Raw genomic sequence first — 15,141 nt, forward strand, 5'->3', positions numbered from 1 at the left:
TTTGAAACTTTCCTCTTGATTTGTCAACACCCAAGCCCATCTCCAGCAGGCAGATTCCTTGCACCTGCCAAAACTGGGTTCTGTGCAGGGGGAGTGAAGCTGCTTTGTTGTTTGGCTTCCATGAGGTGAAGCTAAGGTTCTAACTGAGACTGGGTGTCAGACTTTCTTACCTCAGCATCTCAGCCATCTCAGATCCTCCCAGGAAGGTGGCGTGTTAAAATAAATAAATAAATTTAGACGTGCTAACTCACGGCAAGTACTCCCACTTCTGTGTTTCTTTCTCTGCAAAAATACCCCTCTGCTACACCCCACGGAGATATGGCATATGTGAATGGTCACCTTTGTTTTGATTCCTTCTGTGAAGATTTTAAAATCATAGTTTGAATGTTACTAGTAACACTCCATCTACCCATCTCACCAGTTTGCTGTGAGAAAAAATAAAGATAATAAATGTGAAAAGACCCTTTAGAAGATAAACTTATTGTCATTTGACAACTACTTAACAGTGTCAGGCACTGGACACTGGGGTGCAACAAAGAATAAGAAAAAAGTTCCTTCTTCGGGGGAGAGGAATGTGGTGAGACAGGTAAGCAAATAAGCGAGATGATTTCAGATCGTGGTAAAAGAAGACAAAGCAGTATTGAGAGGGAGAGTGAATGGAGAGGGGTCACTATTCCTTTCCAGGGGACGTTTGGTCCAATTTTAAGCTGGGAAGGATCCAGCCTTGCAAAGATCTCAGTGAGAGACTCTCCAGACAGAAAGAAAAGTTAACTGCAGAGACTCTGGGACAGAAATAAGCTCAGCATGTTTGAAGTACAGAAAGAAAACCTCTGTGGGTAAAGAGCAAGGAGGAGAGTGGGATGAGAGGAGATGGAGGTGGGCAAGGGTCCGATCACAGAGAGCCTTACAAGATGACGTAAGGAGTACGGACTTCATTGGTGGAGCCATTGGCAGGTCTGGAAAACGGGAGTGACGTGGCAACTAATGACTCACTTTTGTTTTTTAAAGCATCTCAGTATTTTGTAAGATTTTTGCAGATTGTTGAGTCATGATTATTACTAAAAAGACTATATATATCAAGATGTGGTGACTTTAAGGAATTGATAATTAAATTAACTTAATTATCTATCATGATTTCCAAACACTAAACATTCTGGTAAGTATGAAACAAAAGAGAATGTAGCTTTTTGGTGAATTTTTTTTCTTTTTCTTTTCTTTTTTTCCTTCCTGCCCTTAGCTGACTGTTTTTTGATGAATTTTAATGATAAAAAGGGCACAAGAGTAAAAACCTGATATTCCACTTCTATTGCATAACAAGCTAACCAAACTGGAGTTGGAGGATAAATTGTAAAACAAATCATTTAACTTATGATTTCTGTGATTTTTCTTTTGATTAGATTTTTGTCTTTCAAATAGGACCGAGGTATAGCACACTGGCAAAAATAAAAAGAGGCTAACAAGAGTAGTACCAGAGTCACAGATACTCAAAACAGAATGTCATGTCGGAAAATGTCATTGAGCGACTGTGTATCTGGTCAAAGCAGCAGGAGAAAATTACTTAGATATCATAATCATGTTAGTGGTATTCGTCAACTTCATCACAGTAGCTCTGCAACATCGTTCTACATTTGTGGATAGTAGTAAAATTCATGTCAAAAAGGAAAGGGAGAATGGACGAAGTCAGTTCATTCCAGTGAATTGCCAATCAAAAACATGCCCAGGAGCACAGAATTGAGAAATCATACTTAAAACTAGAAGAAACTTGGTTTCAGTTATAAAGCAAATTAAAATAGAAGTGAAGGGAAGGAGAGCCAGTGGAGCTGAAAAAGCCTCTTACTGAAAACTCAGTAAATGACTCACATTTATTTAGCTCAACCACCGCCACCAGTTCCTTCCCTCTAATGCTCCACAATGGTAAGAATCCAATTTTATTTCAGACTTCAGAGGGCAACAGCGATTACATTCTCTGTTATTTTAAACATATATATATTTTTTAACCCTTCAGGTCCTATATAAAGCAGAAGAAGACTAGATCTAAGGGAAGAAACAAACAGTTTCCAGTATTGGACCATCTTTTATCTATAATTAAGTTACCCCCAAATAAAGATACTATTTACCTTTCACAATCTTGGGCAGCCCTGGTGGTGTTGCCTCATATTAGGTAAGAAGATAAGCTATGTTTAATTTTGAAAGAGATAACATGCTGATTAAAATATGTTAGCCATTCCTTGCTGTTCTCTGAAACAAACCACTGAATGCCAGTTTGAACTTTTCCCTTTTTCTCCCGCTTGGACAGACCTCTTGAGAAAGAGAAGGTGATACCACTCGTCACCTGCTTCGTAGAGGCACTCTTCATGACTGTTGATAAAGGAAGCTTTGGGAAAGGTCAGTTACAAACATCATGTGTTTTCTTCTCTTCTTTTCTGGCACACTCAAAGTAATTGTAAACACATGGGCTATTAGAGAATAATACTTACATTGTGTTCTGGCATAACCCCCTGGATGATAAATCTGGAAGAAACGAGGATATGGTGGGTGTGTCTCACTTTTACCACATAATGTGGTGACTGGGTCACGGTGGCTTGAGCATAAGGAAGGGGACATATCAAAAGGATGCCATGGCTTTGAAGGCCATTTGTTTTAGAGCCCCATACCAGATCCTATTTCTCATCTCCCACGTACATCTGACTCCTAGTATGCACCTTATGCTCCAAGCAAATCCATTTGCTTACCCTGAGAAAGATACATTCTTTTACAACTGTGTGGCTGCCTTTGCCCATGTGTTTCCTCTGCATGGAGACCTTTCTAGGTCTTTGTCATTCAGTGAACTCTTGCTTATCTTTCAAAACTCGGCTCAGGCACAACACCTCTAGGAAGGCCTTTATGACTCTTCAGGCAGAATTAGACTACCCTGCCCAAAACACCATTTCCTATTGGATACTTACATGTCTCCCCCACTAGCCTGCAAACAGCAAATGAAAAGCAATTATTTAATATTTTGTTTTATTCTAATGCAGAATTTTTTAAAAAATCACGCGTACATAGTGGTCATTCATTCACTTAAATATTAATATTACTGTGCTGCATTCTGTGTTAGTTTTATACTAAGCAGATGTATTAGAGAATAAAGTGAACTCACCACATGTCAAGTGCTCTGTAGCCATATGTGACTGGTGGCTACTATACTGGATTGTGGCGACATATTAGGACAAGTATTTTTATCATTGTAGAAAATTCTGTTGTACAGCGCTGATCTAGAGCTTAGAGCAGGGACTGGTAAAATCTTTTTGTACAGGACCAGACAGTAAATGTTTTAGGTCTTATGGGCCACATTCAGTCTTGGTGGCATATATATATATATATATTTATATATATATTTATATATATTTGTATATATTATATATATTTATATGTATTATGTATATTTTTATATATTATATTTTATATATATATATTTTAAACAACCCCTTCAAAATGTAAAGATCATTTTTAGCTTGCAGTCCATATAGAAACGGGCTGCCTACCAGATCTGACTTGCAGACCATAGTTTGCTGACCTCTGGGCTAGAGACATAGTTTGCTGACCTCTGCGCTAGAGACTAAATGAGTGTTTAATTATCATTAATTATGCTGGATACCATGGCTTAGACCTGTAATCCCAACACTTTGGGAGGCTGAGGCAGGAGGATCACTTGAGGCCAGGAGTTCAAGACCAGCCCGGGAAACATAGTGAGACCCCCCCCTGCCCCTACTCTCTTTAAAAAAATAAGGCTGGGTGTAGTGGCTAACGCCTGTAATCCCAGCACTTTAGGAGGCCAAAGTGAGTGGATCACTTGAGGTCAGGAGTTCGAGACCAGCCTGGCCAACATGGTAAAACCCCATCTCTACTAAAAATACAAAAATTAGCTGGGTGTGGTGGCACATGCCTGTAATCCCAGGTACTTGGGAGGCTGAGGCAGAAGAGTCACTTGAACCTGGGAAGTGGAGGTTGCCGTGAGCGGAGATCACACCACTGCACTCCAGCCTGAGCGACAGAGCAAGATTCTGTCTCTAAATAAATAAATAAAATCATTAATTGAGTGTATTATAGGTGGTAGCCATTAAATATGTGACTTCTCATAAACTTGAAAAATAAAATCAACAAGTTTTATACCAAGATAATTTCTTAGCTATTGATAAATCCAAGCCTGTACTCCTCAAAAGTCCTAGTTTTGATAATGTCAGTGAGTGGGACCATTATACTTGGTACTCATTTTGGCTAATGGAACATACATACATTTTTATTCTCTACTTCTGAGTATTTATTTATTTATTTATTTTGAGACTATCTTGCTCAGTCACCCAGGCTGGAGGGCAGTGGCACGATCATGGCTTGCTGCAGCCTTGACCTCCCAGGCTGAAGCAATCTTCCCACCTCAGCCTCCCTGGTAGCTGGGACTACAGGTGTGAACCACCATGCCCAGCTGATTTTTAATCTTTTATGGAGATGAGGACTCACTGTGTGGCCCAGGCTGGTCTTGAACTCCTGGCCTCAAGTGGTCTTCCCACCTCAGCACCCGCAAAGTGCTGGGATTACAGGTATAAGCCACCATGCCCAGCCTTATTTTTCTCAAGAAAGGTAAAATATAGGATTTGGAAACTTCTCTTTTCTGTTTCTTTCTGTTATATTTAGATGTTTGACAGATAATTCTTTGGAAGGCACGAATTCACTTTTAAGAACTTCCCATAAGTAGCAAGTATTTGATAAATAAGGTATTTGATAGTTATAATGTCAAAGAAATAAGTAATGTGGTTTCTCCTGTTTTTCTGCCCTTAGGGAACTTATTTGTTCTTTGTCAAGCTGTAAATACTCTACTAAGTTTGGAAGAATCTTCTGAACTTCTTCATTTGGTTCCTGTGGAACATGTGAAGAATTTAGTATTGTAAGTAAACATCTTCCAACTGGCTTAGTAATGAATAAAATATAAAAGCCTCTATTGTTGTGAAATCTTGGACATAATGAAAATCCCCTTGATCTATTTTATACCTGAGTTGTATTCACATAGTGAAATTTAATATTGATTTAGATCCTCCAGTTAAAATAAGTACATTTGACACAGTCTTTAAATACAGATTCATCTTTGTAAAGGGTGTTTTACTACGTGTGTAGATTAATGTGGTCAAGTTTGAAGGGTTTGTAATTCTGATCATTCCCAGCTGTAACAAGGCATGGTGTTGACCTTTTATAACTTCTTTAATGGTTCCAACAGGAACATTCCCACTCTTGTTCGGCCTCAACTTGGCGTGGTCAGCATTTCCGAAAACTTCCCTGTGTTCTTTTTACTACACACAGAAACCATCCAGTTTCTTTTTTGTTGTTGTTGGTTTGGTTTCTGTGTTTGCTTTTTAAGAATAGTTCAGCCAGCCTTTGATTTTGGTGGTAGCACAGAACCATTTGGGGGGAGTCAACAATGTGTCTTTTCTAAACTGTCAAGACTTGCTGCTTTTTCCTGAAGTCTACAACATTTTATTTCCAAGTGTTTTAAAGATTTATTCATTCACTTTGTTCAGTAGTTAATCATTTGCTCTTCTCACATGCCAAGCCCTGTTCTAGGCACTGTGAAACATAGTGAATAAAACAGACAAAATTCCCTGCCTTCTTGTAGCTAGTGTTGTAGCCAGAAGAGGCTCTAAATAGAATAAATAAGTAAACTGTATAGCGTGTTAGGAGGTGCTAAGTGCTGTGAAGAAAAACAAAGCAGGGTCAGGGGACAGGGAGAGTCCAGAGGTGAGGGGAGCGGTTGCAGTTTTAAATCGAAATGATCTTACCAAGGAGGAGACGCTTGAGCAGAACGCGGAAAGCAGTGAGGGACATAGGCCATGAGGATACCTGTGGTCTGGGCTGCTCCTGGGTTCCAGACCTGGAGGCGACATGAGTGCCAACGCTTTGTGGGTGTGGTGGGTGCCTGGCTCGAGCAGCAAGGAGAGGTCATGTTGGCTGAGCAGAGCACAAGAGTGGGTGGTAGGAGAAGAGGATGTAGAGGTGGAGGCAGTAGACCTCCTTAGGTCACCACAGGGCCTTGGCTTTTACTCTGAATGAAAGGGGAGGCCATGGGAGGATTTTTGGCAGTGGAATGACTTTGACCTAAACAGAATCACTCTGGCTGCTCTGTTAAGACGAGACTGTAGGGGAATGCTATAATAATCCGGAATCTCTTTGCCTTTCCAAATCTGGGTGAAGTTGGCATTTCTCCATGGTTAATTGTATTGGTTTAAATTAACTTCCTTTAGAGAGGATTAGTTCTTTGACATCACCACATTTACCGTATTACATAGTCTCCCTTGTAAAATCATTCTGTTTAAACTTCTCGTACTTTCACCCTTGGTATAAACAATTGAAGGTGGCTATAGAAGTTGAAACAAAAGACACACATAGCACAGAATGGGGCCCATGTTCCCCCTGGGGAAGGCCAGCTTGCCTCCCAGCCAGGTGGCTCTTAAGCCTTGGAGACACAGAGATGTCCAACAGGAGTGGCTCTGGTTTTGAGGGCAGGGGCATAAGCTTGCAGAGTAGACACAGGATTCTGTTCTCTTTGCTATGCTAGTGAACTGATGAGCACCTAGGTTTCACAGCCAAGACGCCTGGTTTTGAGTCTTGAATCCACCACTAACTAGCTCTGTAGCCTTGGGTGACTTAGTTAACCTCAACTTGATTATCTCTCAAAAAGGGATAGCGAAGAAAAAAAGGAAGGAATAGAAATCTCACCTTGTAGAGATTAAGTTGTGCAATGCATGCAATAATAGTAATAAACCATTGCATTGATTGTGTCCTCATATGCACATTATGTACATTGTTTAATCTTCACAACAACTCCATTATGTGTGGGTACTGTTACCAGTATAGATGGGGGAACTAAAGTTTCAAAAGAAAGCCGTGGTCTGAACTCCTGATGAGTCTCCTTTCTTCCGCTCTTGCCCTGCTGCTTCTAAGTGTAGGACATGCCACTCTTTTGCTCCCCACCCTCTAATACAGTGCTTCTCAACTGGGAGCAACCCTGGAGACTTTCTGGCTGTCACAGTGGGGGGAAAGAGCACTGTTACTGGCATCTAGTGGGTGGAGGCCAGGGATGCTGCTGAGCCCCCTGCAGTGGGCAGCACCGCCCTCCACCACAAAGAGTTCTCTGGCCCAAAATGTTGGTAGTGCTACTGTAGAGAAACCTTGCTCGAGAGGCATCCCATCTCACTCTGTATAAAATCCAGCGTCCTCATCATGTTCCTGGGGGCTCTGTATGAGCTAACCCCTGGCTACTTCTGACATCCTCAGGCACTCTTCCTTAGCTCAATTCCAGCTGAGATGGTCTCCTCGATGTTGCTGCAGACAAGCACACCTCACAGTTGGCATTGCAGTTCCCTCTGCCTAGAATGCTTTTCCTTCAGATACCCTTTTAGCTCACTTTTTCACTTCCTTCGGTCTCCTCCTTTTAGGAGCACCCCTGTATCAAATGGTGCTTCTCTTCAGCCCCACACCATCTCCCCAAAACTCCCTGCATGCAGTCTTTGTCAAGCCTTTTTCCCCTGGTTTACTTTTCTTCATGTCACTCATCACTGTCATAGTACTTATTTATTGGCTACTTTCACCTACTAGAATATAAGTTCCAAGAAAAGAACTTTGTCTTTTGTTAACTGCTCTATCTACAGTATCTAGAAAAGTCATAGTACATAGTAGGTATTCAGTGAATATTTGTTGCATAAGGATGATACTAAGAGGTTAAGCAACTTGCCTGAGGTTACACCGCTCATGAGTGATGGGGCTAGATTCAACCCTGGGCTGCCCTACCCCAGAGCTCGTGTGTCAGACCACTTGTCTCTACTACTTTCCTCATTGGCTTGGTGCCTGGCACATGACAAACACTTAATAAATATTACATATATATATATTTTAACAAAGACTATATATATATATTATATATATCATATGGCTGTGATTTACAACTATGTGGATTGAAGAGGCAACATTGGAGTCTAGCATATGCTACTCCCTCCTCTGCCTGCAACCAGCTGTGTGTCCTTGCATACGTCACTCATTATTGCTAGGCCTCACATTCTTCATCTATGAAGTGAGCCAAATGTCCACACGAGACTTTTGCCTGTTACCTTTTACATTTTCTTCATCAGTGATCATTTTCTGTGGCTTATACTATAGTCTAGATACTCTGGGTCATATGGTGCAGTTTGGGTCTAATGAACGTCTCGTTGCAGAACCTTTCCTCTGGAGCCATCTGTGTTGCTGTTGGCTGATCTCTATTATCAGAGATTATCCTTGTGTGGCTGCAAAGGGCCACTTTCCCAGGAGGCTTTAATGGAATTATTTCCCAAGTTACAAGCAAACATTTCAACTGGTGTATCCAAGGTAATGGTGTTTTGCGGTAGTGTGTCCGCAGTCTCTCTTCTCCTGTTTCTATATGGACTGCAGTGATTTTCAGAGCATCTTAGTTAGAAAGTGTTGCTGTGGAATGATTTCTGTTTAAAGCAATGATTCTTAAATGTTGGCCTGCAAACTGATTGCAGTAGGATTAGTTAGAGAGATTAATAAAAATACAAATTCTGGGTCCCTACCCTCAGAGATTCCAATTCAGTAGGGCTAGGGTAGAATTGAAAAATCAACATAGTTTTTTTTTTTTTAAGTCTTCTAGGTGGTTCTCCTGCTCATTTAGGTATGCAGAAATACCTGAATATTGTACATTACTTAGGAATAAAAATCACTAACTTTAATTGAATCGTCAGCTTAATCAACTTCTTTGTACTTATTTACAGACACGGTTATAGTGTCATAGTTCAAAGAAACTACTAATTGTTCCATGTACTATTTTAACTAGGTGTTGGTTGGTGTTGAATATGAAATAAGGGCTAGAATAGGCACGTATTACTCTGGTCAAATGGTATTTTTTTTTTAATAGTATAAAACTTAAATCTTGCTGTGAATCAGTTTATTTTTATGCTTAAACTTTGGAATTTGAAAGATACCTTTTACTTTCTCCAGATTCGACTTTTGACAATAAGGATCCTAAATCATTTTGATGTCCAGCTTCCGGAATTAATAGAGGTACTTTAACTGTTTGAGTGGATAGGTTTAAAAAAAAATGTGGTTTTACATATTATTGTAGTTTCCAAAATGATACCTTTGCAGAAAATTAACACACTATATATTTATCATAAAAATTGTTTTTTTTTTTTTTTTGGTAACTCTTACTCCTGTCTACCCATAAAGTCACCACTGGAAATCCACCGTTAATTGGTGAATATTCTTTCAGACTTTTTGAATACACACATACACATAATTTAAACAAATGATATCACGGGGTTTTTCCATATGATTACCTCTATATCTACCTCATACCTCATTTCTTTTCTTTTTACGGGGTCTCACTCTGTCATCTAGGCTGGAATGCAGTGCGTGATTTTGGCTCACTGCAGTCTCTGCCTCCCCGGCTCAAGCGATCCTCCTGGCTCAGCCTTCCAAGTAGCTGGGATTATAGGTGCCTGCCACTACGCCTGGCTAATTTTTGTGTTGTTAGTAGAGATGGAGTTTTGCCATGTTGGCAAGGCTGGTCTCGAACTCCAGACCTCAAGTGATCTGCCCACCTCATCCTCCCAAAGTGCTGGGATTACAGGTGTGAGCCACTGTACCCAGCCAGTGTCTTATCTCATTCCTTTTGAAGTTTGAATACTACTCCACAATTGAAAATGTCTTATTTAGCCATTTGCTTGTTGATGGATGGTTAGGTGGGTTTTGCAGTTTTTTAGGGTTTCAAACAATACTACAGTGAACATCCTTACACAGAAATGTTTCTGTAGGGAAATAGTTCCATAATGCAGTTTACTAGGAGTAAATTTGTGAAGCGAAAGCATGTATATGTTTTTATTTCAACAAATGTTGCCAATCAATTTGAGTGACTTGAGAATGATTTTCCTGTTTTTTAGTTGTCATTTATGCACTACACACTAAATTATCTACCAAGAAGGAAATGGTATGGGGAGAAAAGAATCATTTACCAAAACAAAAGTGTTGCTTATTTCATTAAAAATCACATATTCCAGTTTTTCTGTTTTTAGACCTTCGGTCACATTTAATGTTCGTTTTGGAAAATCAAAATACTGACTGGTCTTCTCCATGGTTTTCTCTGGTTATTCAGGATGATGGGCTCTCAGAACGGCAGTCTGTCTTTGCTATATTACGCCAGGCAGAACTTGTTCCAGCAACTGTGAATGATTATAGAGAGAAGCTTCTTCATTTAAGAAAACTAAGACATGATGTGGTGCAGGCTGCTGTCCCTGATGGGCCGTTACAGGAGGTAAAAATAGTGTCCTTTTTTTTTTTTTTCCTTTTTAATTCATGCTTTAAATCCTATTTTGGGAAGCATACCAAGTAGTCACCAAAATAATAATAATAATTTAAAAATAATAAGGGAAATCCCCAGTTCTCTTAGATGCTTTGAGTTAAATAGCTCTGCCAGCTTTTTCAGTAGTAGGAATAATTTAGTATTCTCTGTTTCAGGTGTGAGCCACCGTACCTGGTCATGTTAGTACCTTTTTAGGAATGAGTAAGCAGGGGCTCATTGAACCTGAGTAATGCAGATAGGTAGGTAGGTAGGTAGGTAGGTAGGTAGGTAGGTAGTGGCAACAGGAGGACTCAATGTCAGGTTTAAAGCCTGTTCTTCACTAGATTTTTTTGCTGCTGCAGAACATCAGCCCTCTATGTATTTTTGTTTTTGTTTTTTGTTTTTTTTCTTTTGAGACAGAGTCTTGCTCTGTAACCCAGGCTGGAGTGCAGTGACACAATCTCTGCTCACTGCAAGCTCCGCCTCCCAGGTTCACACCATTCTCCTGCCTCAGCTCCCGAGTCACTGGAACTAGAGGTGCCCGCCACTACACCCAGCTAATTTTTTTGTATTTTTAGTAGAGACGGGGTTTCACCGCGTTAGCCAGGATGATTTCGATCTCCTGACCTCGTGATCCGCCCTCCTCAGCCTCTCAAAGTGCTGGGATTACAGGCGTGAGCCACCACACCCGGCCCAGTCTTCTGTGTTTTATATCAGGGTTTTCATTCCGTGACCCTTGAAGATACATCGCAGACCCCTTTGGGAGTAAGGCCAAAAGGAGGCATTCTCCCTTCAGTCAGAGCAGTTCTTCTCTTACCTGTTTTATGTATTAGGATCTTCTGTTTCATTTGGAAAAAAGACTGCTGCTAGAATATATACAAACACCACACCCCTAAATAATAAAACCACCAGTCTGGATGGTGCCTCCCTAGCACATTACTCCCTAGTAATAATGACCCTTATTCCAAAAGGTGACTGGGAAACTTTGGACTTACTGAACTTGCAAAGCCTCAGTCATTCACAGCATGTTTCCTTGCGTTCTTTGGCATGTGTGCATTACTGACTACTGTTGAAGTTTTGTCTTAATCTGGCGACAGCAAGATTTGTTAGAAGGGAATTTAATCATTAGTCAAATCTGTACATTTAAATGAATGAACACCTGGAGTGAATTTGAATACTGTATTTGCTGCAGCAATTCTTTATATTTTAAATAGTGAGTGACATTTTGGGGAGAAGAGGAAAATTAGTATACAATGAATTTTGGATTGGTGCCTGCAACTTTTTTTCTTATCGCATAGGCTTCTTTCCAAACCTCAGGTTGTCCAACTTGGGATGTTTGCATTTCAGTACTTCTGTATTGTATTTCATTACCCACTATTAAACTAGTCTCCTGTAATTGCAGGTGCCGCTTCGTTATTTGTTAGGCATGCTATATATTAATTTCAGTGCACTCTGGGATCCTGTTATTGAACTCATAAGGTAAACGTGGGTTAAATGGGATGAAACTATTATACTTTAATTACTGCAGAATGATGGGGCCCAGATTATACTCCTCCTAGGTATGATTTGAATGAATGGGTATATATGGTATTTACAGTACTTTAAATCCTTTGTGAGACAAGGTGAATTAAAAATAAACATGAAGAATTCTCTCTGATGCCACATCTTCAGTAGTTCCATTGTTGTATGTGTGTCTCTGTGTGTGTTGAAATAACTTTGGAGGAGTTTCTCTTTTTGCTTTTTATGATACTTTTGTGTTCTTAAAATTTGTTACAGCAGGGAAGTATAATAGTTGCATAATTTTATTTCTATATATTGAGTCACTGAGCCATACTTTAAAAATAAAGACTTTTTCAAAACCTTGCTGTCTAGCATCCAAAATCCCTTTAGCCCCAAAAAGCCTTCAGTGGTCACGTAGAAAATACGTTATAGGCCGAGTGCGGTGGCTCATGCCTGTAATCCCAGCACTTTGGGAGGCTAAGGCAGGCAGATCACCTGAGGTTGGGAGTTCGAGGCCAGCCTGACCAACATGGAGAAACCCCATCTCTACTAAAAATACAAAATTAGCCAGGCATGGTGGCGCATGCCTGTAATGCTAGTGACTCGGAAGGCTGAGACAGGAGAATCGCTTGAACCCGGGAGGTGGAGGTTGCGGTGAACCGAGATTGCGCCATTGCACTCCAGTCTGGGCAACGAGCAAAACTCTGTCTCAAAAAAAAAGAAAAAAAAAAGAAAAGAAAATACTCATTATGGCTCATGTATAGAAATCTGTCTTCAGACATTTGTCTTCAGATAATACACACTTACTTTTTTATCAGATTGGAAATATATCATGTGAGGCCTTTCAAAACCCCAACGATTAGTTATTCTTATTTGACAGAATAAGAGAATTAACATTTATAGACCAATCCCTTTACAATTTGAAACCAATTTGTCTACCTTTACTACCCTTGTCTACGTTTTCCTACACTTTGTCTACCTTTTACTACCCTTCAAAGCCATCAAAACCAATGTGCCAAAAGCAAGATTCTCCCAACATCAGCTTCATTATTTTGTTTATTATACTTTCAGAAGAGAGAACTTGACATACATGTTACCAGTAGCACACTGTCAACAGCGTTGGTTCTTCAATTACTGAATGTCATGAGGCATTCTCCCTAGTGGCTGGGCTGTCTTCCTGTTGGGTACCTCTTTCTGTTTGGAAGGACAGAAACAACAACATACCTGTTGGTTTCTTTTCTGAGTAGAGTCAGTCTGCAACATACACAGTTCATGTCACGTATAAAGTTTATGCATACTCTTAGAAAATTAGTGACAGAATATTCGAGAGTATTGTTGCTAGGATATCAAACTACATAAGCACTTTATGTGATCAATCTAATGTCTCCTTTTAAGTTCTGAAAAGTATGTTTCATGTAGTTAGTAAATGTTTATTCTGCCTTTGTGTTAATAAGTATATTTAAATTTGGTGGAGGGAAACTCACTATTTTTAAGTTAGTTTTGAACAAACTGACTTTTCTCTCCAGAGGGCTCCTTCTTCTCTTAATGGATCTTATTCATGCCCCATGCCCCAGTTTTAAAAGTGTGCCTTTAAAAATTATTTTCTCTTAAGGATCTACTTATATTTTTAAAAATACTCTTTAGTGCTTTATGACTATAAAAATAATTTGTGCTCAGTGCAGGCATTTTGAAATATATAGAAAAGTGCAAAAGGTGTTTAGGACTCCACACTGAGGGATAACCTAATTAACATTTTAGTTATATCCTTTCACTCTTTTTTTTTTTTTCCCGTGAGCAATCTTAAAATGACCGTTCCACACTTTTTGTTTTGTGATTTTTTTTTTTTTTCCATAGTTCTCATGCACACGAAATGGAAAATAAGCAATTTTGGAAAGTCTACTATGAGCATCTAGAAAAAGCAGCTACACATGCTGGTATGTAAGGGGTTGTGAGGAGGCTGCAAAGAAAAATGGTTAACTGTTTTGTTTTTACTGCTTAATTACTCAGGAAATTGGAAAACAGAGATGAAACATATATTATCTTGATAACTTTTGGGAGTGACATTGTTTCCTTACATTATAGAGAAAGAAATACCCTCTCTTGAGGAAATACTTAAGATAAATGTTGATATTTGTCTGGTGGTTTTGACAACTTTCTTGCAGAGAAAGAACTACAGAATGATATGACAGATGAGAAGTCCATTGGAGATGAAAGTTGGGAGCAGACCCAGGAAGGAGATGTTGGAGCTCTTTATCATGAGCAGTTAGCATTGAAAACTGACTGTCGGGAAAGACTTGACCACACCAACTTCAGATTCCTGCTCTGGAGAGCTCTGACAAAATTCCCGGAAAGAGTAGAGCCACGGTCCAGGGAGCTTTCCCCGCTTTTCTTGAGATTTATCAAGTAAGTTTCCTCTTCTAAGAATATGTCCCTGGTGGGGCATGAAGAAGAGAACGTGAGAAGCATTAACCTCCCAAAATGGGTTGAGTTCTTGTTTTTTTGTTTTTTGTCTTTTTTCTTTCTGCTTCCAATCATCCATTAGGCTGAGTTATTTATACATCTGTCACATTTTCAAATCATTGGCGCAGCTATAAATCACTGGCTCTATCAGATAACGACTAAACCAATTTAGTTCACCATTTAATTTTGATCTGAATCACAATTTAACCAGCACACCAATGGTATTAATAAAAACATCCAGGTTACAGTATAAGAAGGGCCACATTGACTTTGATTCATGTAGAAACGCCTTATTGTTTCTTGCCCTGTTATTCATTACTTTATTGCCTGCCTGGGGCTTGAGGATATTTTCCAGTGACCCAGCACCAACACTGCTTGGGGCCTCTTGGTGTTTCTGCCTATGATGCTGAGGAATAACAAGAGTTTTCTGGAGCGTTGTTTTGTTTCGACTGGATATGCTATGTGAGAGTCTGATTGTATTAAAATTAAAGATGAGGGGTGTGGTGTGCAGCACATTACTAAGTAATACATAAAAAGCATGTTTTACTATAGTAGTTTCCTGGGAAAATGCTGTAGGGTTAGGTCAAGCAGGCCATAAACCACAACATGCCTGGCTTGTTCAGAGAACAGCAAGATCTGAGTGGTTCTAGCAGAGTACTCCAGGGAGGACATGGTTGGAGATAAGGGCAGAAAGTCAGCAGGACACGAAAGTGTGTAGGCCTTTAAGTGAAAGGAAGGACTTTGGCTCTTACTTTCGGTGGAATGAGAAGCCATTTGGAGGTTTAAGCAGAAAGCTGACCTGACCTAAGTTTTCTTAAGGATTT

General features: G+C 39.8%; 1 protein-coding gene across 1 annotated transcript in view; it reads left to right on the forward strand.

Annotated features, from left to right (window-relative positions):
• The window catches only part of UTP20 (UTP20, small subunit processome component), a 109,074-nt gene that overhangs the window by 17,589 nt on the left and 76,344 nt on the right, over window positions 1–15,141 (forward strand). Inside the window, exons 13-21 of the mRNA XM_025403576.1 lie at window positions 2,006–2,161; window positions 2,297–2,385; window positions 4,816–4,921; window positions 8,238–8,388; window positions 9,019–9,081; window positions 10,172–10,330; window positions 11,760–11,836; window positions 13,712–13,791; window positions 14,020–14,260. Coding sequence (XP_025259361.1) covers window positions 2,006–2,161; window positions 2,297–2,385; window positions 4,816–4,921; window positions 8,238–8,388; window positions 9,019–9,081; window positions 10,172–10,330; window positions 11,760–11,836; window positions 13,712–13,791; window positions 14,020–14,260 — 1,122 coding nt within the window. The remainder of the gene's footprint in view (window positions 1–2,005; window positions 2,162–2,296; window positions 2,386–4,815; window positions 4,922–8,237; window positions 8,389–9,018; window positions 9,082–10,171; window positions 10,331–11,759; window positions 11,837–13,711; window positions 13,792–14,019; window positions 14,261–15,141) is intronic.

Source organism: Theropithecus gelada, chromosome 11 (genome assembly GCF_003255815.1).
Source record: "Theropithecus gelada isolate Dixy chromosome 11, Tgel_1.0, whole genome shotgun sequence".
NCBI lineage: Eukaryota > Metazoa > Chordata > Mammalia > Primates > Cercopithecidae > Theropithecus > Theropithecus gelada.